This window comes from Malassezia sympodialis, genomic scaffold (assembly GCF_000349305.1).
Source record: "Malassezia sympodialis ATCC 42132 genomic scaffold, msy_sf_23, whole genome shotgun sequence".
Classification (NCBI taxonomy): domain Eukaryota; kingdom Fungi; phylum Basidiomycota; class Malasseziomycetes; order Malasseziales; family Malasseziaceae; genus Malassezia; species Malassezia sympodialis.
This window is the reverse complement of record NW_017387821.1, coordinates 1-27,551: the sequence shown is the minus strand read 5'-3', so window position 1 is coordinate 27,551 and position 27,551 is coordinate 1. Positions and strand designations below refer to the sequence as shown.

At 60.7% G+C, this 27,551-nt stretch overlaps 13 protein-coding genes across 13 annotated transcripts; 4 read left to right on the top strand and 9 right to left on the bottom strand.

Moving 5' to 3' along the window:
* Positions 1–14: 14 nt before the first annotated feature.
* MSY001_3284 (uncharacterized protein) lies at positions 15–1,460 on the bottom strand (the record flags this gene model as incomplete). The annotated part of the gene is made up of 1 exon (XM_018885179.1): positions 15–1,460. One exon carries the CDS (start codon positions 1,458–1,460, stop codon positions 15–17), a length of 1,446 nt encoding a protein of 481 aa, XP_018741765.1.
* Positions 1,461–1,858: 398 nt separating this feature from the next.
* On the bottom strand, positions 1,859–4,024 carry MSY001_3283 (uncharacterized protein; the record flags this gene model as incomplete). The annotated part of the gene is made up of 1 exon (XM_018885178.1): positions 1,859–4,024. The coding sequence occupies one exon, from the start codon at positions 4,022–4,024 to the stop codon at positions 1,859–1,861; it is 2,166 nt and encodes a 721-aa protein (XP_018741764.1).
* Positions 4,025–4,160: 136 nt separating this feature from the next.
* MSY001_3282 (uncharacterized protein) lies at positions 4,161–5,219 on the top strand (the record flags this gene model as incomplete). Its single annotated transcript, XM_018885177.1, has 1 exon — positions 4,161–5,219. One exon carries the CDS (start codon positions 4,161–4,163, stop codon positions 5,217–5,219), a length of 1,059 nt encoding a protein of 352 aa, XP_018741763.1.
* Positions 5,220–5,343: 124 nt separating this feature from the next.
* MSY001_3281 (uncharacterized protein) lies at positions 5,344–5,952 on the bottom strand (the record flags this gene model as incomplete). The annotated part of the gene is made up of 3 exons (XM_018885176.1): positions 5,344–5,658; positions 5,687–5,852; positions 5,876–5,952. 3 exons carry the CDS (start codon positions 5,950–5,952, stop codon positions 5,344–5,346), a joined length of 558 nt encoding a protein of 185 aa, XP_018741762.1.
* A 5-nt stretch (positions 5,953–5,957) lies between these two features.
* On the bottom strand, positions 5,958–8,195 carry MSY001_3280 (uncharacterized protein; the record flags this gene model as incomplete). Its single annotated transcript, XM_018885174.1, has 2 exons — positions 5,958–8,021; positions 8,088–8,195. 2 exons carry the CDS (start codon positions 8,193–8,195, stop codon positions 5,958–5,960), a joined length of 2,172 nt encoding a protein of 723 aa, XP_018741761.1.
* A 542-nt stretch (positions 8,196–8,737) lies between these two features.
* MSY001_3279 (uncharacterized protein) lies at positions 8,738–9,811 on the top strand (the record flags this gene model as incomplete). The annotated part of the gene is made up of 1 exon (XM_018885173.1): positions 8,738–9,811. The coding sequence occupies one exon, from the start codon at positions 8,738–8,740 to the stop codon at positions 9,809–9,811; it is 1,074 nt and encodes a 357-aa protein (XP_018741760.1).
* A 32-nt stretch (positions 9,812–9,843) lies between these two features.
* On the top strand, positions 9,844–11,685 carry MSY001_3278 (uncharacterized protein; the record flags this gene model as incomplete). The annotated part of the gene is made up of 1 exon (XM_018885172.1): positions 9,844–11,685. The coding sequence occupies one exon, from the start codon at positions 9,844–9,846 to the stop codon at positions 11,683–11,685; it is 1,842 nt and encodes a 613-aa protein (XP_018741759.1).
* A 1-nt stretch (position 11,686) lies between these two features.
* Positions 11,687–14,725, bottom strand: MSY001_3277 (uncharacterized protein; the record flags this gene model as incomplete). Its single annotated transcript, XM_018885171.1, has 1 exon — positions 11,687–14,725. One exon carries the CDS (start codon positions 14,723–14,725, stop codon positions 11,687–11,689), a length of 3,039 nt encoding a protein of 1,012 aa, XP_018741758.1.
* Positions 14,726–14,751: 26 nt separating this feature from the next.
* Positions 14,752–16,585, top strand: MSY001_3276 (uncharacterized protein; the record flags this gene model as incomplete). Its single annotated transcript, XM_018885170.1, has 2 exons — positions 14,752–14,782; positions 14,889–16,585. 2 exons carry the CDS (start codon positions 14,752–14,754, stop codon positions 16,583–16,585), a joined length of 1,728 nt encoding a protein of 575 aa, XP_018741757.1.
* Positions 16,586–16,593: 8 nt separating this feature from the next.
* Positions 16,594–18,258, bottom strand: MSY001_3275 (uncharacterized protein; the record flags this gene model as incomplete). The annotated part of the gene is made up of 1 exon (XM_018885169.1): positions 16,594–18,258. The coding sequence occupies one exon, from the start codon at positions 18,256–18,258 to the stop codon at positions 16,594–16,596; it is 1,665 nt and encodes a 554-aa protein (XP_018741756.1).
* A 36-nt stretch (positions 18,259–18,294) lies between these two features.
* MSY001_3274 (uncharacterized protein) lies at positions 18,295–19,270 on the bottom strand (the record flags this gene model as incomplete). The annotated part of the gene is made up of 2 exons (XM_018885168.1): positions 18,295–18,864; positions 18,887–19,270. 2 exons carry the CDS (start codon positions 19,268–19,270, stop codon positions 18,295–18,297), a joined length of 954 nt encoding a protein of 317 aa, XP_018741755.1.
* Positions 19,271–21,977: 2,707 nt separating this feature from the next.
* On the bottom strand, positions 21,978–24,866 carry MSY001_3273 (uncharacterized protein; the record flags this gene model as incomplete). The annotated part of the gene is made up of 2 exons (XM_018885167.1): positions 21,978–24,822; positions 24,850–24,866. 2 exons carry the CDS (start codon positions 24,864–24,866, stop codon positions 21,978–21,980), a joined length of 2,862 nt encoding a protein of 953 aa, XP_018741754.1.
* A 25-nt stretch (positions 24,867–24,891) lies between these two features.
* On the bottom strand, positions 24,892–26,943 carry MSY001_3272 (uncharacterized protein; the record flags this gene model as incomplete). Its single annotated transcript, XM_018885166.1, has 2 exons — positions 24,892–26,432; positions 26,457–26,943. 2 exons carry the CDS (start codon positions 26,941–26,943, stop codon positions 24,892–24,894), a joined length of 2,028 nt encoding a protein of 675 aa, XP_018741753.1.
* Positions 26,944–27,551: the final 608 nt, after the last annotated feature.

The window sequence follows — 27,551 nt, the reverse complement described above, 5'->3', positions numbered from 1 at the left end:
CGGCACCGTCCTCTTCATGACACCGGGCGTAGCCGCGCTAAGCGATTGGGCAACGACGCATCGGGCTTTTCCGGTGACCCATTCGATGCCTGGTTGTTGGTCACATCTTGCAAGGCGCGTTTCGTCTCATTCCGCAGCGCCTTCACTTGGGCAGCGAGCCGTTTGTTTTCCTTCATGACAAGCAACATACGCGTATCGGCTTCTTCAATTTCGCTAGCCTTCGCACTCAGTTCCAGCTCAAGGTCAGCCACGCGCTGCGTAAGCAACGCCGCATTCTGATCTGCGTCCCGCTTTGCCGCATGCTCAGCACGCTCCGTGCGAATTTGCTCCGCGTATCTTCGCTTGCTCTCTTTCAGCGCTCGGATGTCAGCTTCACGGTCCACTAATGCTTGTTCCAAGACGAAAAACTCAGCCTGTAGCTTCTCCATCTGCTCTTTCGCTCGCTCCTGTTCCTGCTCAGCATGAGAAGCACTGCTCTTGTACATGGAGAGCATTTTCTGTAGCTCATGCATTTCTCCAGCCCACTGGACACGCTCCGCTTTGACAAGCTCCAAGCTCTTGAGTTGCTTCTGGAGATCAGCTACCTGGGCTTCCGACACGGCAAGCTGCTGCAGGACCTGATCCACGTTGGTTTGGATTTGCGTGGAACGCTCAAGTTCAGACTGGAGCTCCGCTAGTTGGTTCTCCGCGTCGGCCAAACGGCTAGACTTGGAGGCCAACTCACTGTCACGCTGATCCAGGGCAGCTTGGGTATGCTCAAGCTGCGTTTGTGTACGCACAACTGCCTCATCACGCTCAGTCACTGAGGTCTCGAGCTCAGCCAACCGCCTGGAAGCTAGTTCATGCTCCGTTGAAAGGGTATGATGCGCAATGCGCAGTGATGCATGAGCTTCCAAAGCGTCTCTGTACTGTTTCTCCAACTGCCATACATAAGCTTCGTATGTGTCCATGCGATGCTGCATAGTAGTGAGTTTCGTAGTATTCTGATTGAGGTTAAATTCCAGCTCTTCCATGGCAGAATCTAGGTGCAGCGTCTTTTGCAAAGTATCCGTGTGCGCACTCGTATGACAACGTATTTGGGCGGCGTGATGAGATGCCGCCTCAGACTGTGCCACTTTGCTGTGGGCCAATCGCTCTTCATACATCTGAGAAGTTGTCGCCAGGGTAGCCTCATGTTCCGAACGCAATTCCTCGAGCTCTTTTGTACGGCCGCTATAGGCACGGGCCAATTCAGCAGCATGGCTAGTAAACAATTCTTCATTCGAGCGCCGATGCACTTCTGCTAGCTGTGCAAGCTCTTGTTTGTGCGCAGCCTTCATGGCATCAACCATTTCGGAGTGATCACTCTCTAGTTTGGCGCGCTCATCATCCGATAAATGCCGAATTTCCGGTATCTTTGGCTCCATGTCACCTACCATGGTCTCGTCAGGATCCTCTGGGGGGGGATGTTGGCGCTGCATAACGCGTACGGCCTCAACGGCCAGCTTATAATTGAACATGCAATTTTCAATATCCTGAACATCTTGTGAAGGTGGCGTATCACGGGATACACGACAAGCGCGCTCAGCTTGTTCAAACTCGAGCAGGTCATCACACTCATGGAGCAAGACCGTCATGTGCTCGAGCGCCTCCCCTCCAAGCGCATATAGGGGGGGCAAGTCATGGATTGGTTTTCCAATAAGGCGCGAGTGGATTCGAGATTGTAGAGTATGTAGAGCATCCATAACCCACATATCTATAAGGGGCCCATCTGCGCTTGGCAGCATGGTGCCACTTTCAATACGTGTCCGCGTCGGTGATTGTGTTGACGCAATGTTCCAAGATCCGAGCGCGAGGCGCGTCCCATCACGTGATTACACTATGGTACAGGGTCCGCCAAAAGTGCCGCTATGACGGCCTTGTAGACAAACACATACTGGCGAACGGTCTCAATCATACTCATACGCTGCTCGCGCATAACCATCGTAGCCTCGTAGATAAGATCTTTTGGAGAATCCCAGCATTCATGACGAGATGGTATAACTGAGTGCTCACCTTTACAAGCAAGTGAGGATCGCACATGTCGAAGGAACGAGCTCACCGCGTCAATCATGATGTAGGCACCAGTGCGGCCAATGCCCGCGGAGCAGTGCACGACAATAGGATCTGAATGATCTGATCTCTTTTCATCAACACGTTTTTTGAGCGCAAGCAAGTCAATAGGTGAATCAGGAACACTGTGGTCAGGCCACGCCATATATTGGTAATGCGTAATATGACGAGGAGGTGTATCAGGTTCGGTCAGATTGCAGACTTGCAAGGTGCGCTGAATAACAATCACATCTGCAGCATTATCCATGGCATCTGTCGGCTTGTTGAATGATTGGAGTTCTTTCGAAGACACAGTTTTTCGCTCCAGCACAGTTACCCGGAATGGCTCAGCGGTAGGTTTGTCCCAGTAGTTATCGCATTTAATACGACCTGCCTCTTGTTCGCGAGCAAGCATCACGATAGTATGGATATCGTATTCCCATATGACACTCCAAAATACACTGAAAGTGCTAGGTAACGGTGCCTGTGTGGCAATATACACATCGTGTCCACCCATATATCTAAGTGGATTGATAAAGGATGCATTGATGTACCTTGATTGGTTGGGTTGCTTCTCAAGCGTTACGCGACTGTGCTCAAAGGTCCAAAAATTTCGGTATCGATGATCATTTCCTCGCTCAATGGCCGCGGTGATGCTTAGAGGAAAGGCACCGGGCGGTACGGAGTGCTCTGTCGGCGATTTCGGGTAGACTGCACGGCTGGAAATTGGCACATCAGGGGGATGGACGGAGCTGTTCGTCGAGGATTCAAAAGCATGCCGTTGCATGACGCTTTGCATACGAAGTTGTTCCCCTTTCTCGATTTCAAAAAACCTCTCTGCCAAGTACTTGGCCCGTATTTGGTCGTCCATAATGGCCAAGTCTCGCAAAAACCGGGGCAAACGATTAAGTTGCGACTCAGATAGCGAAAGCTCCAAGGGAACGATATCTGTGATGCCACATGACAGTTCCAAGTTTTGCCGGATATTATCGAAGAATGGATTTGCTGCATGCGCCGCGGAATTGCCCATGCAGTCAGAGAGAGCAAGCATTGGCCCTTGAGACGGCATCGAAAGACTCAAACTGGGTCGCTTCATCGTATTTGTTGGCACCAAAGAGATCGCATGGTTTGAATCCTTCTGGGTAGATGCCCACTCAATATCGTCCGCCGCAGGAGGCCACCGACTGTACGACACAAAGCCACCCGTAACCCAGCAAAGTTGGCCCTTGTACCCCGCTGATTCAAACTTTCGCAGCAGTCCTAACAGAGATGCACCCCCACCACCAGCACTGGATCGGCCCATCGATGTTGTTTTTGTAGAATCCATATCTAATACGACAATCCAGCTCTGAGGCGCATTCTCCTTCGTATAAGTCCTCCAATTGCGAAAGTTATCATCCATCGTACCACTAGAGAGAATTTGATCCTCGATACGTTCAATGGTGAATTCCGGACGGCGTAAAAGAGTGGTTGGAGCGCAAACATTCACACTGCCTTTTATATGACACCGGGCAAAGGAGGTAGGGGGACGGATATCTAGAACAAGAACATGCTTTGGCGGAACAATTCCTTCAGGGGATCGCATTCGCATCAAATCATAGAGAGTTTCCGGTGTAATCATACGGTATCGATCATCATTAGCTGGCGTCGGTACGGGCAAAAACGCTGGTGCTTTAAAGTTGGGCAAAGATAAAACTCCCGGGGAAGTCGGAAACGGCTTCTTTGATGTAGAGGCACGTTCTTCCAGATGCTTATTCGGAAGACCTAGTGTATGTAATGGCAAGATAGCCTGGGACTGACCGTGGGACGAAATGACCTGGGCCCATGGATGATCCGGCGACAGGGAGGGAACCGCATCCTGTGCGACCTTTTCGGGAAGCTGAAAATAGTCAGGTGTATCTGCCTGTGAGCTTGTAGAGCCTGAACCCTGCGGAGGCGCCGGTTCACGGCTCATGCTACGGGCGTTGCACGCAGTGTACGCGGATTTGTTGAAAGGCGTACGACGAAGCACGAGTTGCCCGGCCGAGTTACTTCAAAAGCGCCACGACCCATTCGGCCGGGAGCCTCCATTTTGGCACCTGCTCATCGACATGCCGAGCAAGATCGCAGGGACGCTGGTCGCACTGCTAGTGAGCAGCCTGGCTGCGCATGGATTCAGGTCAACAGGCTCTAATCCAACTCTTACTGCTGATGCAGTTGTGCCTGACCGTGAGCACTCGCTATTTTCACCCTACGTTGACTCTACCTTGCAAAACAAGTTTTGGGACTACGGCGGCGATGCGATCGTTGACACCAATCGCTACGTCATTCTCACACAGGACAGGCACAATGAATCTGGGTGGCTTTGGTCGCGTCTTCCCATTGATATGTCAGACTTTGAGATCACGGTTGAGTTTACCGTCAAGGGCCAGAGCGTATCCACCGGTGGGGACGGATTCGCGATGTGGCTCACCAAAGAGCGCATGCAGGGTGGTCCTATATTTGGAAACAGAAATCGCTGGAATGGTCTTGGTATTATCTTTGATACTTTTCCCAATGCACCTCACCGCGGCTTTTTCCCACAGATCAGCGTGGTGAAGAACAATGGACAGCTGGACTATAATCTCGGCAAGGATGGAGAAGACCAGGACATCGCCCATTGTAATATGCAGTTGCGCCGTACGCCCACGGATACGCGTCTCCGTTTCACTTACATCAAGGACGTATACATGGAGTTGGCGTTGCAGACCCACGAATGGAATAAGTGGGCTTCGTGTTTCCGCATCTCTCCATACGAATTTACAGGGCAGCCTTACCTCGGTTTTTCTGCAAGTACAGGCGACGTATCAGATCTCCATGCCATTGGCTCTGTATGGACAAACAAACTCGTGTACCACTCGCGTACACCTGCCGATCTCGAAAATGAGCGTTTGCAAGCTTTTTCTGAAAGTTCTGGCACTGGTTGGTGGAACAAGAAGCAAGATGAAGCAAAGAATATGGAGTCAGCCACCGTATTCCAGTTGCTTAAGAGGTTGGTCCTCTTCTTCGTTTGGGTGATAAAGTGGCTCGTTATTCTGGCCGTCCTTGGCGCTGCTGGTTATTTCGGCAACAAGTACTATCAGCAAAAGAAGGTCCCAAGCACCTATAAAAACCGGCGTATGATGGCATAGGTTGATACCCGTCACTCTGGCGCACGGAACAAGTGATTACGATAGTATTCAAGCTCTTCTCGTAAGAGTTTCGTGCGCACCATATATAGACCCCCAAATGTCATGCAAGGCTCTTCGTGTTAGATTAAGTGACGCACCGATGTGCTATGCCTGCCCGTTTTGGTGGCACAGCTGTACTGCTATACCAACGGCGGACCAGCTCCTTGATGGTTGAAACGTCCACAATCCGGTAATGTAAGTGCTCAATCAACTCGGGCATCTCGTTTTGCAAAAACGCCTTGTCTGCATGCACTGTGCTTCCCGCTAAGCACGCTGTTTTAGCGTCGGGGATCCGGTCTAACACATATGCAAGCACCGCCGTGCGTACGTCGCTGTGGGAATGCGCGCGTGCAGTATCAGTACATTCGGACATGAGGCCTGTTTCCGTATGTGTGGTGATCTGACATAAGAAAAAGATACCTACACACCTGTTGTAAGTGAACCCACACGTACCACTCGTCCATATCTGCTAACACGGCAGGATCGGTCTGAATCACGTAAGACACGCCTTCATCCACAGGTTTCAACTGACCATCTGTGATGATACAGGCGACCTCCAGTAGGCGGTCTTTGTTGGGATCAAGACCGGTCATTCTGCCTTAGAAAAAATCACGTACTCGCAGTCAATCCAAACCAGTGGTCCATCCTCACCGCGCAAGATCCGCGTCGCAGCAGGTGGAGGTATCGTTGACATGGTAGCTACGGGTTAAGTACAGAGAGTGTCACAGGCTGCACACCGTATACATCCAAATATACAGGTGTATCATGCGAGCCCTGTACACGGGCTATATAGGACCCAGCCTCGAGCGCGTGAGGAATAGTAAGCATCGCACAGGTAGCATCGAGCAGAGCTTCGGAGGCGGCCACACACGTGGTGTTCTGCCATAATTCCACATGAAGCGGTTGCTCGGGCATGGCCGGTCGCGCTTGAGAAGCACAAAGCGTAATTGGCATGGGGCGCGGCAATTCCACTTCCCAAATGCATGGAAGAGATGCATGCAATGCCCGATGGTATTGTCCCGCGCCTTCCGCTGGAATAGGCTGTACACACACACGGACGTTACTCTCGATGACGAGGGTAAATTCAGAAGCCAATGCCTCAAATGACGATACCACCAGTGTATAAGTACCAGGCTGGATGACGGATGCATCGCATAAAGTCATTCCGCGGGTATATGCCTCACTGGAAGCGATGACCAAGGGTCCTGTGGCGTACGACACTCGTTCACCGCCACGAAGAAGTGACGCATGTACATGAAGTTTTGAGGTAGTCATCAGAATGGCTAAAACCCGTGGAAGTAGTGTGCCTTCATGCACCACAATTCGGAACTGTGGGTTGTGTCGAAAATGTGGTGAAGTGATGGGCCCTCCGACAGTGAGACCACGCCAGGCTCCCTTCATGACAGCGCGATGAGGAAGCGTATAAGGCGAGTGATTTAAATGGATGGGACATGATGCATAGGCAGAAAGTGTATATGAAATGCAATTAGAGGTGCCGTGACGTGACACCTCAACCGTGTAGGAAGCATCCCGTGATGCATCTAATTGCATCAAAGTGTGGTTCACACTCACATAGATACCCATAAGACCGCCCCGTGTCATGTCCATGCGACGCTGTGATCCATGACTAGGAAATGCATGCAAGGCAATAAACTCGTTCTCTTGTTCGTCGAGCGAATGACGTTTCAGGTGCCGCTCGAGATGAATCCAAACAGGCTGAGGGGTATCACAGTCCAAAAAAATGTGGTACTGGTCTGTTTGTGCCATATGGTTTTCATCCAAACGCACAGTAAAGCCTGTCGCATCCCAAGCTGCATCGAGCGTGAATTTGTGAGAAAACAATGCAGGATTCCAGTTAACACACAACATCTCAAAGGAACGACACATGGTATCCCAAGACATGTGAAATATGGAACACTCGCTCGAGTCCAAATGCTTCCAGGGATTCACAATGGACACGATTCTCTCGCCCTCGCACTCTTTGAGAGCAGTGATCCCGTAGCAGTGCAAGGGAATCAACCTTTTGTCCTCGCATGATGTACCCGTGCCTAGTGTCAGGAGACAGTTTCCTGATTTCCATGCAGTCCAGAGACGCGACCACGTCTTTTCGCGTTGGAAGTGTGAATCAGACAGCGGCATATGTTCTGGGATCCATCCCGTCAACATATAAAGATCGGTCGATGCATCGGAACCATGAAATTCGTAGCTGCTAAAGCGCGCCATAAGAAAGGCTTTCTCAATCAGCCCAAGCCACAGCTGCGGCGATTTGCATGGGCGTACACAGAGAAGATCATGGTTTTCAGAAAGAGGAAGCGTATCATCCAAGACAATCCTGCGCGGCCGGCCGCCACAATGCATTTTCACCACATACTTGTGGTTCATGGATGTCGTTGGAAGGCCATTTTGGGACTTTGGGTATAGTGGGCGATGAGATAGATCCGTGCCAAACACGGCGTCGTGCTCCAGGGTAACTTCCAAGGCAGCGACGAAGGAGCAGTCTGTCACAGAACCCTGCTGGATGTCACCACCACGGAGCTGTGCCTCGGGTATGTAGTATGGAATACTTGTCGCTCTCCGCATACGACCTCCCAATTGCCGGTGTTGTGTTGAGAGAGCTGGGCGAACGCAGACATCTTCCGTAAATTCGCCTGACGTCTCAAATTCTGCATTTTGCGGGTCATTCGTCCACAAATCCCACTCTAATTGATCCACTTGTATTTTTTCCTTGACCTTTTCGGCTCTCTCTAGCAAGCGTGCGGCGAGCTGATAATGTTCGTGAGCTTGTGGCGAAGAACGTGCGAGAGCTAGAAGCATGTCGGTAGCACGTACATAAGTATCGAGTGCCTCCGTCCAATTTTTCTTCAGCTCAAATTCTACTGCTTTGGATGCTAATGCACGCGCATGCTTCGCCGTTGGCTCTGCATAAGATAGAGACATCAAGCCACGCGCCATGCACGAACCAGGGCGAATAAATTAGTGGTGTGGAGTAAACGGCCAACAGTGTATTATGTTGATTCGCGCTGACAATCCGAGGAAAGTACACTTTATCTACACCGTAATTAGTACCTGTCATGGGTGTACCGTTGGGATGAGTCTACCTGAAGCGCGCCCCGCATAATGTTAACCGTTCCTTTGGATGATTGAGGTGGGCTAGTTTCATGCGCGTGCTTCACAGCATGCCCAGTCTAGCTGTAAATGGGAGGGTTCAAGGAATTGCATGCAATTTGTTGGATCAGTCGGTTCTCCGAGCACTCCGCCCTACCGACCTCAGTCCTACGTATCCATGGGGTTCTCGGCAAGCAGGGAGCACATGGCTTGAAAGCGCGCTCAGGCCTTATGAAGATTCAAACTTTTTGGCTTACTAAAATTTTATATAGGCCACATTGAATCGCAGGGGCACGTCCCATCGTTGTGTCACCATGCTGGCCAGGCTGTCCGTGCGTCATTGTTGCAGGGTTGGCCAGCCCTCCATGATACCCATGCGTGCTATGCACGCGAGTCCACTTCGAGACAGTGCGTGGGCAGTTCCACCTATCGCGGCAGATCAGCATGTGCCGCTGCCGCCTATTACCAGGCATGATATTCAGAGTTCTAAAGATAACGGCACACCTCTGGTTTGCATCACAGCCTTCGATTATCCGACAGGTCTGGCGGTTCGCGGAGCTGGTGCCGATATGTGCTTAGTAGGTGACTCACTGGCGAATGTCGCTCTGGGATATGCGTCCACCCGCGCCCTAACACTGGATGCCTCGATTCATCATGGAAAAAGTGTGCATGCGGCTCTTCATGCCACGGAGCTCCAGTATGATCGACGCTGCCCTCGTGCACCGCTGATGATTGTGGATATGCCATTCGGCTCGTTTATTGGCTCCATGGACGATGCTGTGATGAATGCGGCGCGCGTCATGAAGGAGACGCAAGCGGCTGCCATCAAGATGGAGGGCTCGATGGAACTTGTTCCGCTCATTGAGCGCCTTACGAGTGCAGGGATTGACGTGATGGGGCATATTGGTCTGCAACCCCAGCACTTCGGTGATGCAGCGGGCTTCAAAGTCCAGGGCAATACCGTACGCAGTGCTCTATCTGTGCTGCATACGGCACTCGCTCTTGAAAAGGCAGGGTGCTTTTCGCTGGTGATCGAGTGCGTGCCATCCAAGGTGGGTGAGGCCATCAGCCAGCGACTGCACATTCCTACCATTGGTATCGGCGCAGGCCCCGGTACGCATGGGCAGGTGCTGGTGTGCAGTGATGTGACGGGAGATCTTGCGAGCCCCTCCCATGTATCTGCCGTTCTTGCAGGCTTGGATGCATCGAACGACGCAGCTGTCGAGAAGAGCATGGTGCCTCACACGCCGGCGTGGCCAACCCCGCCTAAGTTCGTGCGTTGTTTTGCCGAGCCAAGACTGGGTGCCGCGCGCATATCTGCATTGCGAAGTTTTTCAGAGGCTGTGCGTCAGCGTACTTTCCCTGACAATGCTGTCGAGGCATATCGCATCAAGTCCCATGAGTGGGCCGCGTTTGAGCGCGCCATAGCCGACATACCCCGACGTTGACGACCATGTGGAGAAGCGTTTTCCGTCTGACCATGTGGGGACGTGCGTTGCGACCGACTTTCGTGTGCGGTGGCGCCTCAACAGCGCATGCGCCTCTTCTGAAATTGGACCGCGCGCATATCCCAGGTCTGCGGCATGTGGTGGGTCAGGGGCTAGCCGATAAGCCGTCGCTTTCATGGACGGTGAGCGACGGTGGTGCGAGAGAATGCTGGGCCATTGTAGCGCCCTCTGCCGACCAAGGTGGACAGGCACGCCAGGCGCTTCGCGATGTATGTACACGAATACTAATGAAGATTCTTCTGGGACGCCAGCGTCCACGTCTCGCCGATAATCTGGCGATGCAGCATGCATCTGTCTTTGCGTCGCTTCCCTTGCGTTCGATCGCGCACGTCTCCTTTGAGACTCGGCACCCGGGCTCTGGTGACTTTGTGGACTATGCTACTAGATATGGCTCGATCCGGGGCACTGACCGCGTGACACTGTTTGAGCACCTGATGGAGTCATGCGGTATTTACACGGGTGCAATTGCACGGCAGCATATGCGTCCGGACCCTCTGGCATGTTCGCAGGACGACACGGGACTGCTCAAGTGGGAGTCGCAGTCTGTGCAAGAGAAAGTTGTGCAAGAGGCACGCCTTGTACGAGAGCGCATTCATGCCAAGGCACCTCTACTAGGCCTTGAGGCACTACTTACGCGACCTGTGATCGCACTGAGTAATGGGCAAACCCGACGTGCGCGTATCCTCCAAGCGCTGCTAGCGGGTGCCAAGTGTGTTGTGATGGAGGAGCCATTCACGGGTCTCGATCCGCCAACGCGCCAGGACGTGTCGGGTCTTTTCGCGTCGCTGCATGCACAGCGTGCGCCACGCCTGCTGCTCTTCCTGCGTGAGCAGGATCCCATTCCCGACTTTGTAACACATGTTCTGCGTATAAATGAGCCTGGCGATGTGACGCAGCTTGGTCCCAAGTCGGAGGCGGCGCCGGCCTCTACGGCCAGCTATCCGCCGGGAGGCTATGCTGTGGTAAAGGGCAATGCAAGTCGTGGCCGTGGCTTAGGCGATCAGAGCCAGCATCCTATCATATCGATGCGAGATGTCTCGCTCTCTTACGGCTCGGCAGACGTTCTGCAGCACGTATCACTGGACTTGTGGCCTGGCTCACGTATGGTTCTTGTGGGCGACAATGGTAGTGGCAAGACTACACTGTTGTCGTTGCTCCTCGGTGATCACCCGCGCTCGTTTGCCATCCCGCAGAGCCAGCTGAGTCTGTTTGGGCGGGCGCGTGATGCGCCACAGAATGCCCATATATTACTACAAAAGCGCATGGGCCATCTTTCGCCTGAGCTCTACAATGCGTTTCCGCGGAAGAATCTTGAGGCGGGCGGCCTCACTGTGGCTGATGCCGTATCGAGTGGCTTTGATGGTATTTTTACATACCGCCGACGCAGTGAGGCGCAGATGGCCCGTGTGTACCAGTTACTTGGGCTTTTTGCATCAGAGCTAGTGAGCCAGTCGCCAAGTCGATCAGCGACGAGCATCGAGAGGCTGGCCGACACGCCCCTGACTGACCTGACTCATGGATCACAGGCGCTCGTGCTACTCCTACGCGCAATTGTCCACCGGCCTGCGCTCCTAGTCCTCGACGAGCCATTCCAAGGGATGAGCTCGCGACAGCTGGCCAAGGCACGTGCGTTTTTAGATGTCACCGATGATCGCTGGGTGTACGATGGCATGCCGGCGGAAGAGCAGGCGCTGGATCGCACGTGGCGCCAGCAGCTGGCCCTCGTGATTGTAAGTCACTACGAAGCCGAGTGGCCGCTTTCATGCGGGCGCCTACTGCGCCTATCGGCAGGTCAAGTCATGGAGCAGTGGTAAGCTATGGACCTTCAAAGACCACCGACCAGTCCTGTGCCACAGGCAAGCGCGGATCACGCACCTCCAGGGTTGCGGTAGCCGCATCGTACGTCCATGAGAGCTCGGCTGTGTGGCCCTGCGCGTCCGTCGCAACTACGCGCTTCGGCTCGGCGGGCCAGCCCAGCAAGACGAGGCGCTCGACCCGCACCTTGGCCATTTCGCGCTCAAACGCATTGTCGGGCTGCTGGTACACGGCATCGCTCGACGACGACACGAGAACGTCACGCTCCCGCAGAGCCGACGCGCGCAGACGCAGGGCGGTGCCCTCCGGGGCCAGGATAAAGCGGCGCGCAATGAACGCCGACGCATCGCGGTACGCAAAAGTCTGGCCGTCGTCCATGTACAGCTGCCCTTCTGCACGCTGGTCCTTGCTCACAGCCACGTATAGGGTAAACGGATCAAGGCGCTGCAGCTCTGCTGCGCGGCGGTGCCGCATGCGCATAGGCAAAATCGAGCCGCCACGCAGCAGGAGCGGGACCTCGTGCGACAGGGGGGCGGGGACGGTGATGCGGCGCTGCGGTCCGTGGTATGCCTCGTGGGAGAAAAAGTGGTAGTATACCTGGTCGTCAGAGAGGTACACGTCAATGCTCGTGGCACCCTTGTGCGTCGGAGGCTTGACGAGGAGGCCTGTGTCGCCCAAGAAGTACTGGTCATCGATGGAAAAGCCCTGCTCGTCGTGAGGGAATACGAGGCCCTGCGGCTTTAGCACGGGCTGCCCGTTCACGCTCGACTGCCAGAATGCCGTATACCATGCTGGCAAGAGCTGGTAGCGCAGCTGCAGGAGCTGGCGCAGAGCATCGCCCAGCTCGCCGTCGTAGAGGTACGGCTCGCGGCGCTTGGTGTCGATATGCGCATGCGCGCGGAAGAACGGCTCAAATATGCCCGCCTGGTACCAGCGCAAAAGCAGCTCAGAGTCGGGATTGCCAAAGAAGCCGCCAATGTCAGCGCCGCAGAAGCTCATACCGCCCATGCCGTTCGCGAGAATCATGGGTACACTGCCAGCAAAGTGCTCCCAGGTACCCATATTGTCACCTGTCCACACGGCCCCGAAGCGCTGCGTGCCTAGCCACCACGCGCGACTTAGCACAAATGGCCGGCGCTCAACACCGCGCTGACCATGCTTGTCCGTGGTGCCCAGCTCGCGGCGCGTCAAGCCTGTGGCGGTCAGGTTGTGCATAATCAGGCCGTTGATGTTGTGGATCGCGCGGTTCTCCCACCCAGGGTAGTGCAGCAGGTCCTTGGGCGAAGTGACCTCAGGGCCGCCAAAGATGGCTGGCTCACTCATGTCGTTCCAAATGAACAGGTTGCGCGCATTGGCGAACAGCTTGCGTGTGGCAAGCGAGTGCTGCTCGATCCACCATGGCCACGTCTTGGGATTGAAAAAGTCGATCCAGCTGGCATCGCCACTCCAGCACTTGCCCACATACTCTTCCTTGGCATTAGGCCGCTTGACAAATAGGTCCTGCTCTTTCGCCTCGTTGTACAGGTAGTATGCGTCCGTCGTTTTTAGGTGGGGATCCATAATAATCACCAGCTTACGACCACGCGCGTCTAGGGCGCTGAGCATACCCTCCGGATCCACAAACGCTGAGCGGTCCCACACGCCGTACATGTGGTCCTTGCTGTACTCAATATCGAGCCACAGCACGTCCACGGGCATGTCGGCCTCGTCGAAGCGCTCGCTGACCTCCTTGACATCGTCGTCCGTCAAGTAGTTCCAGCGGCTTTGGTGGTAGCCAAGTGCAAAATACTGCGGGAGAGCCGTGCGGCCCACGAGTTGCATGTAGTCGCGCATGTTCTGTGCAAGCGATGGGCGCAGGAAGACGAACAGGTCCAAAATGCCGGCCTCTGAGTAAAAGTACGCGTGTGACGACTGCGCCGAGGAGCCGCCCGCGCGGCTCGCGGCGTCCTCGCGCGAGGTACCCACGGAACGCACGTTGGGGCCGGGACGCTGCGACGTCTTGTGCAGGTCGACGTATGTCTCGGCGGCGTTGAGCCATAGCACACTCACTGCCGAGCTCTGGCTCACTGCGTGCAGCACAGGGGCATTGCCATACAAAGCGCGAGGGTTGTCGTACTCGTACTCAAACACGTCTGTGTTCATCATGCGGTATGGCTCAGTAAAGCGGCCCTGCTCCTCCTTTTCGCCCTTGGGTGGCGCGCGTGTCGAGCGCAGCGATAGGGGACTCGCATGCTCGGGAAGGCCGTACAGCGTCCCGTAGCCGGGGAACGAGATATCGAGCGCGATACCCTCGGGGCCGCGCGGCTTCGAGTCGGTCGTACCAGACCACGTCTCTTCCCACTCGCCGGCGTCCGGCACCTCGAACTGCGACCACTGCTCCAAGGTGGCGCTGGGCGCCTTGTGGCGCTTTTTCAGGGCCGCCTTGCGCTCCTGGAACACGAGCTGGCGCGCCTCATCCGTGTCATCTGGCAGCTTCTCCGGCTTGGCACGGTAGTGCTCCATGTGAAGGAGAGCGCGCTCATTCAGCACGACTTGCACGACGCCGTCACGCACAAACGAGAGGCGCAGCGGCTGCAGCTCAATGTGCACGCTGTGGTCGTGCTGGCCCCAGTGCACGGCCACGTGCCCGTCCTTGGCGGTCATGCGCACGTCTGTCGCAGGCTCAGGCGTGGTTGCTATGCCCCACTGGCCAGCCTCGTTGTAGTGCTGGCGGCCCTCGTACGTCGGTCCTGCCTCGTCCATCTGTACGCGCGCATTTCCATCAGCCAGGAACGTGAGTGACAGCGTAAATGCAACACTTTCGTGTAGGGCCGAGTGGATGGGCATGCGCAGGACATGCGCGTCCAGTGTGGGTGCACCTGCCGAGTACGGCGACACAAAGCGCCCAAACGATTCCGTGTACTCGGCGCGGCGGCGGAAGCGGCGGCAAAAGCTCGAGTCGCTGCATGACTTGAACTCGCCCGGATTTACAGCAGCGGCAAGCAGACAAGCGCTCGCCAGAACGGCCACCGCAAGCCACCAGCGAAGGCGGGCGTGCATGACGAGGGGATCGAGGCCCCTGCTCCATGGCCGGCCAGCGAGGCCGCGTTGGATTACGTAAGTAGCAACGCCGTCGCCGGGCGGCCGCGGCGCTGCTTGACTGTGGACGCCATGGACATGGCCTCGCTGCAGTGGGCGTGTGCGTAGTGAGTTTCTGACGCAGACCGTGCTCAAAAGTGTCTGGGTGTGCAGGCGGGTGTGCCGGACTTTGCGCCGGTGCCAGGTTTCGACGGTGCGCACCAGGGCGCTCGTGTGCTCAAGTACAGCCCGAACGGCGTGCGGCTCGCCATGGCCATGGACGGCACGGTGCGCATATATGATGTGCAGGAGCACAGCGTGGTGCTTAAGCATGAGCTGCCGTTGCCGAAGGCCGTGGAGCTGGCTTTTTCGCCCCGCGGCACATACCTGATGACGTGGGAGCGCCCGGTCAAGACCGAGAGTGGCGCGTGGACCAAGAACTTGTCTGTGTGGGACGCGGCTACCGGTGCGCAGCTCGTGCAGTTTGAGCGTCGCCAGATTGAGGGCTGGGAACTGCAGTTCACTGACCGCGAGGACTACTGCGTGCGCCAGGGCAACAACGAGCTGCAGGTGTGGGCCCCCCAGCACTTTGCCAACGGCTCGGTCGCTCGTCTGCCTGTCGAGCACATGCAGAGCTTCAACCTGGGCCCCGGTGCGCAGCCTGCTATGGCCGTGTTCACTCCCGAGAAGAACGGCGCGCCCGCGTTCGTGCGTGTGTATGCCCTGGCATCGGTCCTGCAGGGCGGCGCGACACCCGCTGCGCAAAAGTCGTTCTTCAAAGCGGATAAGGTAACGATCAAGTGGAACGCGGCTGGCTCGTCGCTGCTGGTCATGACGTCGACGGACCACGACCAGACAGGCAAGTCGTACTACGGCGAGACGAACCTGTACATGCTCTCTGCGCGCGGCGACTTTGACTGCCGCGTCAGCCTCGACAAGGAGGGCCCTATCCACGACTTTGCGTGGAATCCCAACAGCCGTGAGTTTATTGTGCTGTACGGCTACATGCCCGCTAAGGCTGTCGTCTTCTCGTATCGGGTGAACATGATCTGCGAGCTCGGCACGCAGCCGCGCAATCTGATTGCGTACAACCCTCAGGGCCGCCTGTTCTGCTTGGCTGGCTTTGGCAACCTTGCTGGCACGGTGGACGTGTGGGACCGCGAGCGCCTCGCGGACGGCAAGCTGTGCACCTTCGATGCGAGCAACAGCAGTGTGCTCGAGTGGAGCCCGGACGGGCAGTTCCTGCTCACCGGCACGCTCTCGCCGCGTCTGCGCGTAGAGAATGGTGTGAAGATCTGGCACTGCTCGGGCCAGCTCGTGCATGTGGACATGGTCGACGAGATGTACGCAGCCGGCTGGCGCCCACAGCGCTTCGCGGCGGTGCCCGAGTTCCCCAAGTCCCTCCCCGCGGCGCCAGCACCGAGTGCCGCTGCCGCGGCCATCCTCGCGAAGAAGCAGGCGGCCTCGAAGCCCGTTGGTGCGTACCGCCCGCCGAGTGCGCGCCAGTCGGGTGCGTCCACGAGCGACTACTTGCGGCGTGACCTGAGCGACGCGCCATCGGCGCCGTATGTGCCGCCAGGTGCGGCGGGGCGCAAGAGCCGCAAGGTGCCGGGTGCGCCGGACAGGGCGGCGCCGAAGCCCACGATGGGCGCCGCAGACATTGGCGCGAACCACGGCGAGGCGGGCGCTGTGGAGAAAAAGCTGCGGAACCTTACGAAAAAGCTCAAAGCCATTGAGCAGCTCAAGGAGCGCCGCGACCGTGGAGAGACGCTGGAGCAGACACAGCTGCAGAAGATTGACACGGAGGCGGATATCCGACGGGAGCTCGCGACGCTGCAATAGCTATATAGTTAGCGCACCGAGTACACCTGGATCAGACGCGTCGCCACGCGCTTTGTGCCGGCCGGCCGCTCGTCGACGCCATAGTGTAGTTCAACGTCGAGCTCACGCTCGTTCGTTTTCGACGCATACACGCGCATCTCGCCATCGATCGTGGTGCCTGCCTGCGCCTCCACGGGCGTCTTGAGCAAGAAGATGGTCTGCTTCCAGTGCGTCGGCTTGCCGAACGGCGACGTGGTGAACGAGACGACCTCGCCCGGCGTCGACTCGCTCTCGGGCACAACTTCGTTGCGCTGCAAGTCAAGGCCGCGCACTTCGTCCGGCTGCACGGGCGGCGTCCGCACAGGCGGCAGCTCGTCAAACGGCACGTGTGCACGCGGCGCAAACCACGTGTCGAACCACGACACCAGACCGTGCACCGTGCATGGCTCGTGGATCGTCAGCCGGAACGGTGTGGCGAACTCGGGCTGCCGCGCGGGCAGCGACTCGAGAGGGAGGTCGCACAGCGTCGCTGGCGCACTGACGATCGAGGCCGCTTCGACGTCTTCGGTCGCGGCCTCGTCCGCGAGGCCCTGCGTCATGCTCGGCATGCGGAAGCCATACACCTGGTCCCAGAAGCGCAGACGCTCACATAGCACGCCCTTGTCGGTGGCAGCCGCCAGCACCATGCGAGAGTGCGATGGCGCGAGGATGCCGTCAGGCTTCAGGTACCGGTCGCGCGCATACAGCACAGACGGCAGCATCGACTCGTACAGCAAAAAGTAGCCCATCCACTCGCTCACGATGAGATCGACCTGGCCGACCCACGGCGCGAGGACGTCATCGAGTTCCTCCATCTTGCCGCGGAACACACGCACGACGTGCGTGAACCCATTCTCCTCGACATTCGCCTTGGCGCGCTCAGCCACGTCGCTGGCGTCAATGGCCAGTACATGCTTGGCGCCGGCGCGTGCGCAAAAGAGACTGAGGATGCCCGAGCCGCAACCCACGTCCATCACCGTCTTGCCGCGGATCAGGTGGGCATTCGCCGGCGACAGGATGAACTTGGCGTACGAGAGCGTGCGCACCGAGTCGGCAATCATCGTCTGGTGGATGTCATGCCCTGCATAGCTGTCGAAGTACAGCTTGTCGACGCCCGTGGGCGCACGTGCCACGGCCGGCGTCGTGTCCGCGGCGTCGGCGGACGTGATGCCCAGGCGGGCCGCGTATTGAAGGCGCAGCTCCTTGTACGCCTGGCGCAGCATCGCAAGCTCGGCCTGCGTATCCTGACCCGTGGCCTCGTCGGCGAGGTCCAGCTGCAAGAGCCCGTCGTTCTCGTACCCGGGCACCGGCTGCAGCTCCGCGTCGTCGCGCAAGAACGGCTCGTGGCCGGTGAGCTGCATAATAGACGCCGGCGTCGCGCGCGGCTGCGTCGACGGGCGCCGGATGTAGTTGATGAGCCGGATCACCTGCAGCGTGTCGAGCTCGAGGCGCGCGACGAGCTGCCGCAGATCGCACCCCTGCTCTGCGGCGTGCTGCAGCGCGGCTTCCGCGTTGGGAAAGGTAGCTGCGTCGTCGGGGAAGAGGGCGCGCGTTGGCACATCTTCTTCGTCCCACCCATCAAAGTTGTTGTCCTCACGGGCCCATAGCTCCTGCTCCTCCGCGCGCTCGGGGGCGCCCTGCGGGTCCAGAGACATGGTGGATCGCTACAACCCCTAATCACGTGCGATGTCCTAGCGCTTCGACTGGCGGATGCGCTGGACGTCGCGGTCGCTCAGGTGCAAGACACCGCCGCGGTAGTGGCCAACACCGCTACCGATACCGCGCTGCCGCTGCTTTGGCTGTGTGGCTTTGGAGCCGCGCGCCACGCTCGAGCCGCGCGTCATGTGCGACTGCTTCTGCGCCTTGGGATTCCATAGCCCCAGCTCCTTCTGCGTCGCAATCTCGCGGTCTCGCCGCTCGCCTGCCGCGCGCCGCAGTCCCTGGCGGATACGTGCAGGCATCTTTCCGAGCTCCTTCTTCTTGAGCTCGTTCTCAGCCCATGGCGAGCCGGCCGCGGGCCGCTGAATCGTATCTGCGTTCGATAGCTCCAGCACACGGGCGAGAGTCTCGTTCGTCGTGGTCGTCAGTTTGCGCTTCTTATTCGAAGCGTGAGAGCTGCCCGGCGCAAAGAGCGTCGTTGAGAGCAGTTCTGTGAGCTTTTGGTCGTTGGCGCGCTGATCATCGTCGTCCGAGTCGTCGCCACTCGGCGCAGCAGGCGTCGCCTCGGGCTGGTCCTGGGCAATGCGCTCAATGTCGGAGGACTAGGTTAGTCAGAATGCGTACCATGAATTGCTTGCGGGCCTGTTTAGAGATGGGGGCCGAGGTCCGTGAGGACGACGGATCGGTGAAAACGACCGTTTCAGGGACGCGACGCGTAGGCTTCGTAGCAGGGGGCGCAGCTGAGGCGGCCGTTCGGGCAGCGAGAAGAAGGTCCTTATCATCGTCCAAGTCAGAACCTCCCTCGTCCTCATCGTCGCTTTCCTCGTCCCCGTCGTCGCCCTCCTCGTCTCCGTCGCCCTCTTCTTCGTCCTCGTCCGCGACGCTCTGCTCGTCCATCTCGTCACTGTCTTCCTCCTCGTGTGAAGTCGCCTGGCCCGGCACGGCAAACTGCTCGTAAAACTGGGCCTCGAGCGCGCGGAGTTGCGCCTGCCGCGTCGCGCCGCTCATGCCAGGGACGAGGGTGTGGAGGAACCCAAACCTTGCCATGCGACCACACGCGCCCCAACGGGAGGACGACTGGGAAGAGGCAGTTGTCAAGGAGATTCTAGCACACAGGTACAGTGTGAACTCGGTATGCCTTTTGGACTCATAGCAGGACCGCCTCGAGTACCTAATCCAATGGCACGACAATGATGCCACTTGGGAGCCTGAGCAAAACTCGGTCCAGGCCGAGAAGCTGGTGTACGATTACTGGACGATCCGGCAGGGTGTCGATCCGGCAACGGCATTGGAGTATGTGTACTCTCTCAGTGGCTCCAATGAAGAGCCTCGCACACCAATCGCCCGGGTACTCTCTCGTTTCATGTGCGAGCCGCCTTCCAGGACGACGCGCGACGCGTCCATACGGCCTCCCCAGGATGTCCAGCCCGCACAGGTTGCGCACCCAGCACAGGTTGCCCATCCAGCACAGGCTCCCTACTCAGCACAGGCTGCGCATCCAGCACAGGCTCCCTACCCAGCACAGGTTCCCTACCCAGCACAGGCTCCCTACCCAGCACAGGCTCCCTATCCAACACAGGTTCCGTACCCAGCACAGGCTCCCTACCTAGCACAGGCTCCCTACCTAGCACATGCTCCCTACCTAGCACATGCTCCCTACCTAGCACAGGTTGCCCATCCAGCACAGGTTGCCCATCCACCCCAGGTTGCCCATCCACCCCAGGTTGCCCATCCACCCCAGGTTGCCCACCCAGCACAGTTTGCCGAGCCTGCACGGAATACACAGCTTGCACAGGATACCCAGCCTACGCGGAACATGACGCCAGCACCAAAGTCCCAGCCGACACAGAGGTCAGTGCCAGCACACGACTCTCAGCCAACGCAGGACGTGCCAGCACACAACTCCCATCCGACAAAGGACCTGCCGACACACCCTCAGCAGACACAGGGCATGCCAACACACAACTCCCATCCGACAAAGGACCTCCCGACACAGACCCCTCAGCAGACACAGGGCATGCCAACACACAACTCCCCGTCTGCACAGGTCGCGACGCCTGCAGACAACTCCCAGCCTACAGAGGACATGCAGATACAGGACTCTCAGCCAGCACAGGACGCTCTGCCAGCACACATTTCCCGGCCTGCACAGGCTGCGACGCCCGTACACCACTCTCAGCCGACACAGGGCATGCCATCACAGGACTCTCAGCCGGGACAGGACGCTCTGCCAACACACAGTTCCCAGCCTGCACAGGTTGCGGCGCCCACTAACAACTCCCAGCCCACAGAGGACATGCAGATACAGGACTCTCAGCCGGCGCAGGACGCTCTGCCAGCACACAGCTCCCAGCCTGCACAAGTTGGTGCGCCCGTACACCATTCACAGCCGACACAGGGCATGCCATTCCAAGACTCTCAGCCAGCGCAGGACACGCTGTCGCCCCGGCACTCGCAGCCAGCCCAGGACACACAGCACACGCCGGGTCTTCCAGGGATCGAATCTCCGGCCCCCCCTGGTGCCCCAGGTCCAGTCTCTTCCCCAGCGGCTCCACCGCGACGCTCCTCGAGGCATGCGACCTCGGCGCCCGACGCGGGTCCGCCCGCCCCGGTCCCCCAGGACGTGCCGCCTACCAAGCCGGCGTTCACGTCTGTGCGCCAGGGAATGACGGCGCGCGAGATCAAGGATCGCCAAAAGTTCGATGCCCTCGAAGATTGGAAGGGGCACGTGCACCGCGTGGAAACGGTGCGGCGCGTCGACGCGGGTCTCGAGGCCCTCGTTGTATTTCGGAATGGCGTGCGCCTATCGTATCCCACGGCGCTGACAAATGTTCGGTGTCCACAAGCCATGATTGAATTCTACGAGAGTCGTGTGCGGTTCGTGACGCGCAGCGCGGACCCGAAGCTTGATACCCATAAGGGCTCGGCGAAGCCGTCGGCCCGTACATAGAGGAACCAGTGGAGGTGTCCCTTGCTGTGGCCGCCCATGCAGGTGGCGACGCGGATCCCCATCTACACGCATGAGCAGGTACGCTGCCGGCTCTGATGCAGACCGTTGCGCGCGAGGCGGCGCCGTGTGTGCTGGAGGCTATGCTGCATGTGATATGCTTTGTGCGGCTCCTGGGGCTCCTTACGCCCGCGACGCACCATGTCGGCGACACGGAGCTGGTGCGTAACTGCGACTGACACAGCCGGTCGTTGCCGACGATGCCGTGGCGGCGCGCCTGCGCGAGGCCGTGAAAGAGATCTTTGCGCGTCTCGATGAGCAGGGACATGCGGGGCGCGTGTGTGTGGACGTGGTCATGGGGTGGCACAAGACCGCGCCGGCGGCGGACGCGCGCGGCGCGCGCCCTGCGTCGCCGGACCGCCTCGCATCGCCGGTGCCCGTGGAAAAGCACTATGCCGTCTTCCACTCGCCCTACTCGTGGCTGGCGTCCGCACTGGCAGGGACGCGGCAGGGCAAGGCCGACGAGGCGCGGCGCCCGAACCAGCTGCTCACGCGGGACGCCGCGCACGACGGGGCCGCGTGGGAGACGTTCGAGCAGTGGGTCCTAAGTCTACAGGTGCACTACGAGGGGCCCGCGTCGGTGCCGGAGCTGCAGTCGTTCGCGACCTCGGCGCTCGCGTTCGCCAATGCGCACCAGGCACAGCTCCCTGCGATCCTCGATGCAGGCCTGTGTCCCTTTCCCTTCACGATTGATAGCACCGTGCGCGCCTAGCACTGCGCGGTGCTAGCCACGACCGACATGAGCATGGGGTCGATCCCCGGGAACTCGGACACGAGCATGTCGTCGAGCGCCTGGAGCGTCTGCATCGACAGCGAGTGCATGCCCGTGGCGCGGTGGTGGGGATACATGCCGTAGGCATCCAGACCCGACACGTGCACAAGCAGGCGCGACGGATCGCGCGCGGTCGCCTCGTGCGCCGGCGGCGAGCGCACGCGCGTGTCGGCCAAAGGTGTCGGCGGCGGCGGCGGCGCACGGATCGTCAGCCGCACCTCGAACGTGTCGTGGCCCAGGCGCGAGACGTCCTTGAGGTGGTGCCGCTGCAGGCCCGCCGGCGGCGGCGCGGGGAAGTCCCACGCAAGCACATCCGCATCGAACGACAGCGTCGACCAGGCGAGGCCGGGGTGCTCCCAGCGCATGCGCACCTCGCGCGTCCCGTTCGCGGGGTCGGCGCCGAGCTCCTCGCACGACAGGCGCAGGTCGCGCCAGCGCGCCGGGTCGCGCGCTGCGGCCGTGCGCGCCGGGGACCGCGGCAGCGTCAGGCGCGTCGGCTGGATAAAGTGCGTGAGGGGGAACAGGACGTCCATGTCCGGCGCCGCATGCGGGGCATGGTCCCAGCTGAGCGTCGTGTTCGCCTCGCCATGCAGGAGCACGTCGCGGAGACGCGCATCGAGCGCCGCATCGCGCGCGGCCGAGTCGAGGGGCGTGTACGCGACGTGCCACTCGCCGCTCGTGATGTTTTCCACGTGGTGCACGAGGAGGCGCCGGGGGTGGCGGTCGTCGAACGTCGGCACGGCCGGCAGCGCAAAGAAGGCGAGCATGGCCACGGAGAGCGCGAGCAGCACGCCCAACGACGTGCGCATGAACCGCAGGCCGTAGCGGTGGCACAGGGGCACCCACACGCCGCTGTTCAGCGTGACGAGCACGGCGACGAGCGAGGCAATCACATGGTCGACGGGGACGTCGGTGCCCATGCGGCCCATGAGCGGCACAATCAGGTCGAGGAACGAGATGAGGCCCTCGAGGCCGAGCGTGGCGACCGGCACGAGTGCCAGCAGGTACGCCACATAGTGCACGCGCTGGTCCGGCGCCACGGCGTCGGCGGCGATGCGGCCGAGGCCCTGGAGCGCGAGGTCGTTGACGGCGATTGGCACGAACGACGCAAGCATCGCCAGCATCATCATGTATGCCGAGCCAAGTCGGAAATAGTTCATCAGTAGCATGCCGAGCGTGTAGATGACAGCGGCGCCGGAGAACGTCGTATACTCGAGGTACGGCCGGCGCGTCGCCTCGATGCGGTAGTGCAGAACGAGCTGCACGCCGATGAGTGCGGCGAGCACCGGCGGGCCAAACAGCAGGGCCGCGTACGCCTCGTGCCCGAACCACGCGAGCGGCGCACCGAGAACGCGCAGGGCAGCAGCCACGACGTTCGCGGCCGCGACGGCCGCGGCGTAGCTGAGCACGAGCGCGACGGAGCTGAGCATCGACGTCGACATAAACGCGATGCGGCGCTCGGACGAGTTGATCGCGCTCAGGTAGAAGTTGAGCGCGACGGCCAGCGCCGTGATCATGTTTTTGAACAGCTTCGGCGGGAGGTGGACGAGCCAGTGGCCCAGGACGGAGAAGTAGACGGGCAGGAGGGGCTTGAAGCTGTACGGCCACGGGCGGATCTCGGGCAGCGGCGACGCAGGGTCGAGCGCGAGCGACTCGACGAGCGAGAGCACGTTCTCGCCAAAGTGCTGCACAACACCGCGCTCCATGTACGCGGGCGTGTCGCGCCGCGTGTGATACAGGTACGACGAGCCGACGATCGCCATGTCCAGGCCGGGCAGGCCGTGCCCGTACTCGACAAACTGCCGGAAATCGGTGTCGCTCATAATCGCGCCCGACGAAAACACATCGCTCGCGAGCACCGTGCCGAACGGATGCGGGACCCGCGCATAGGCCTGGATCAGGTGCGCGTCCGTCGCCTGGAACAGGAGCGTCGGGCCAGAGACACCGCACGCCTCGAGGTTCACGACGGCGCGCACCGTGTCCTTCGTGGGGGCGTGCTGCGTCATGTACAGGTGCGAGGCGTCCTGCAGCGACTCTTCGCCGTTGTTGAAGAGCAGCAGCACGCCGTGGCGCACACGCGGCGCGCCAGGCATCGTGAGCACACGCAGGACCTCGAGCATAATCGCCACACCCGCGCCGTCGTCCGCGGCGCCGGGCGACGGCAGCGTGCTGTCGAGGTGCGAGTTGAGCAGCAGCGCATCCGCGCGACTCTCGGGGGTCCCGTCCGAGACGCGCACGATCAAGTTCGACATGCCATAGTAGCGCTTCCACACGGGGTGGCCAAGAATGTCAAAGCGGTGCGCGCCGTCGCCCTGCTGGTAGAAGAGCTCGACGTGTGTCTCGTAGCCATCGCCGGTCGCGTGCACACCCTCGAAGCGCCGCAGGACGTCGAGAAGCCACTGCTCCGCATCGATGTGCCCCTGCGTGCCGACCACGCGGTACCCAATGTCCTCGGCGAGGTGCTGGATCGTGAGCATGGCATTCGCCTCGCTAAAGTGCGCGGGCAGCGGGCCCTGGTACGGCGGCGCCTCCTCGAGCGCCCGCGCCGGCTCATACGCACGCGCGCGCTCCGCGTCGAGCTTGTGTGCGAAGAAGGCCTCGTACCACGCCGCGCTCGCGGGCCCCGCGGGCCGCGGCGCGTCGGGGCGCGTGGCAGCCTGGGGCGCCGGCAGGCGGTAGTGCAGGCCGGTCGTGAGGCACGCGAGCACCACACCCACCACGAGCAGGCCTACGAGCTCGCGCACGAGCGGCTTGCGTGTGCGCGTGTACGCGATCGGCTCGCTGCGCGCTTGGCGCTGCCGGTCGTACTCGGACGGCTCGGTCATGATGGCGGAGGACACGCACGTGGCACTATGGAGGCGTCCGCGGCGCACCGACCGCCAGGCGCCACAGGATCGCATAGCACGCGGGCGTGAAGCCCACGATGCGCTTCGCCTCGCCGAGCGTGCGGGGGCGGATCTCGCGCAGACGCTCGCGCATCTCGTCGCTGAGCCCGTCGACCGCCGCATAGTCGAGCGGCGGGAGGCCCAGGGACTCGTCTTTTTCAAACGCGGCGATCTCGGCGTCCTGCCGCTGCAGGAGCGGCAGGTACATAGCCTGCGTCGCGAGGCGCTCGCGCGTCGACGGCGGGAGCCCACGGAGCTCCGGCACATGCGGAAGCAGGTCGTCGATGCGCGCATGGGGCCGGTGCATCATCGCCAGCGCACTCACCGGCTGCACATCGTCGGCGGCCTGCAGCCCGTGCTGGGCCCACGCACGCGACGTCTTGACCGTGCGCGCCAGGACATCCATACCGTACGCGAGGTCGGCCTGGACGCTGCCCAGGGCCGCGCGGCGCTCCGGCGGCACGGCCTCGGGACACACGCCGAGCAGCCGCGTCGTGAGGCGCACATCGGCGTTGTCCGCGCGCAGCGAGAGGCGGTACTCGGAGCGCGACGTAAACATGCGGTACGGCTCCATGACACCCTGCAGACGCAGGTCATCGAGCATGACACCCAGGAAGGCCTCGCTACGCGCGAGTACGAGCTCCGGACGCCCCTGGGCGCGCAGACCCGCATTGAGGCCGGCCAGCACGCCCTGCGCACTCGCCTCTTCGTAGCCGGTCGTGCCGTTGACTTGCCCCGCGAGGGCCAGCCCCGCAATGCGGCGCGACTCGAGCGTCGGGCGCAGCTCGCGCGGGTCGATGTGGTCGTACTCGACCGCATAGCCCGGGCGCAGAAGCTCCGCCTGCTCCAGGCCAGGGATCGTGCGCACGAGGCGCGCCTGCGCCTCGGCAGGCAGGGAGCACGAGAGTCCGTTGGGGTACAGGACCTCGCCGTCGCCCTGTGGATTGTCCAGGAAGCCCTCCGGCTCGAGCCACACGGGGTGCGACGCCTTGTGCGGAAAGCGCAGCACCTTGACCTCGAGCGAGGGGCAGTACCGCGGGCCGGTATACGGCGTCTGTGCATAGTCGTCACCTGCCGCCTGCTCGCGCACCACCGCATGGGTCGCGGGCGTCGTGCGCGTGCCGTAGCAGTACAGCTGGCGCGCCGGATCGATCGGCGGGCCAGCCGCGTGCAGGAACGAAAAGGCGCGCGGCGCCGCGTCGCCCTCGACGAGCGAGAGCGGCGCCGCGCGCGCGCCGCGCGCGTGGGTATCGGCCGGGTATCGAGCGCCGAGCTGCACGGTACGCGCATCAATGCGCGGCGGCGTGCCCGTCTTGAGGCGCCCCAGCTGGAAGCCGGCGCGTGCGAGTGCCTCGCTGAGCCCGACCGTGCTCGGCTCGTCGCCGGTGTGCGGCAGGGGGAGCATGCGCCCGGCTGGGCGGCGCACCTTGCCCTGGAGAATCGTGGCGGCCAGGAACGTGCCGGTGCACAGCACCACCTGGCGGCAGGGGATCACGTCGCCCGAGCCTGCGGTCAGTGCGTGCTACGTACGCAGTGTGACGCCCTGCACCTTGGCGTGGTGGCCCTCTGCGCCCGCGCCGTACGCGAGCGCGAGGCCATGCACGTGGCCTTCGCGGATCTCGAGGTTCGGCTGCGAGCGCAGCATGCGCTGGATCTCGGTCTTGTACAAGTAGCGGTCCATCTGCGCGCGCGGCCCATGCACGGCCGGGCCCTTGGACCGGTTGAGCATACGGAACTGGATCGCTGCGCGGTCAGCGGCGATGCCGCTCAGCCCGCCCAGCGCGTCCGTCTCGCGCGTGAGCGTGCCCTTGCCAATGCCGCCCACGCTCGGATTGCAGCTCATCTCGCCCATCGTCGCTGCATGCGTCGTGAGCAGCACGGTGCGGGCGCCAGTGCGCGCGGACGCAGCCGCCGCCTCAACACCCGCATGCCCACCGCCGATCACGACCGTATCGACGTGCGCCGTGGCCTGCGTCGCGAGCGCCCGCACACCCTGCCAGCGCCCCGCCGGCCGCATGCTCAGACAGGCCGCGCGCCGCGCCGCCTGGGGGGTTCGTCACGTGATTGTGGCCGTGCGGCGCCACGGTGTTGTTCGCCGGCGTGCCCCGTCTCCTACGCGGATGAGCGCGGCCCCGCAGCAAGCGCAGGAGCCTCGCGCGGAGCGGCTGCCGCGTGCGCAGCCGTCGCTGGACGAGTCGTTCAGTTACGGACTGGGCCTCGGTATCGTCGTGAACAAGGACGGCCCGCGAGTGTCCGGCGCGGATCTCGGCGCGCGCCGCGTCAAGGACCGCCCTGTGTCCGAGATCCTCGCGGCAGGCAACCCGTTCCAGCGCACGGAGACGAACGCGCAGCGTGCGTCGGCTCTGCCCTCGTCGGCGACGGTCGACCGGCTTGCGATCAACGACGTGCTCGAGCAGTACAAGCCGGGCGAGAACTCGATCATCGAGACGTCGTTTGCCGCGCCACCGGCGGCCGCGCCGCCCATGTCGTTCCTTGGCCATGCACTGAATCTCGGCTCGCTGCGCATGCACGACGAGCCGTCGCTCACGGACTTTCTTGTGCAGGACGCTGCCGCAGCGAGCGGGCCTCGCGCGCCGCCCCAGCCGCCGGCGCCGGCGCCGCGCG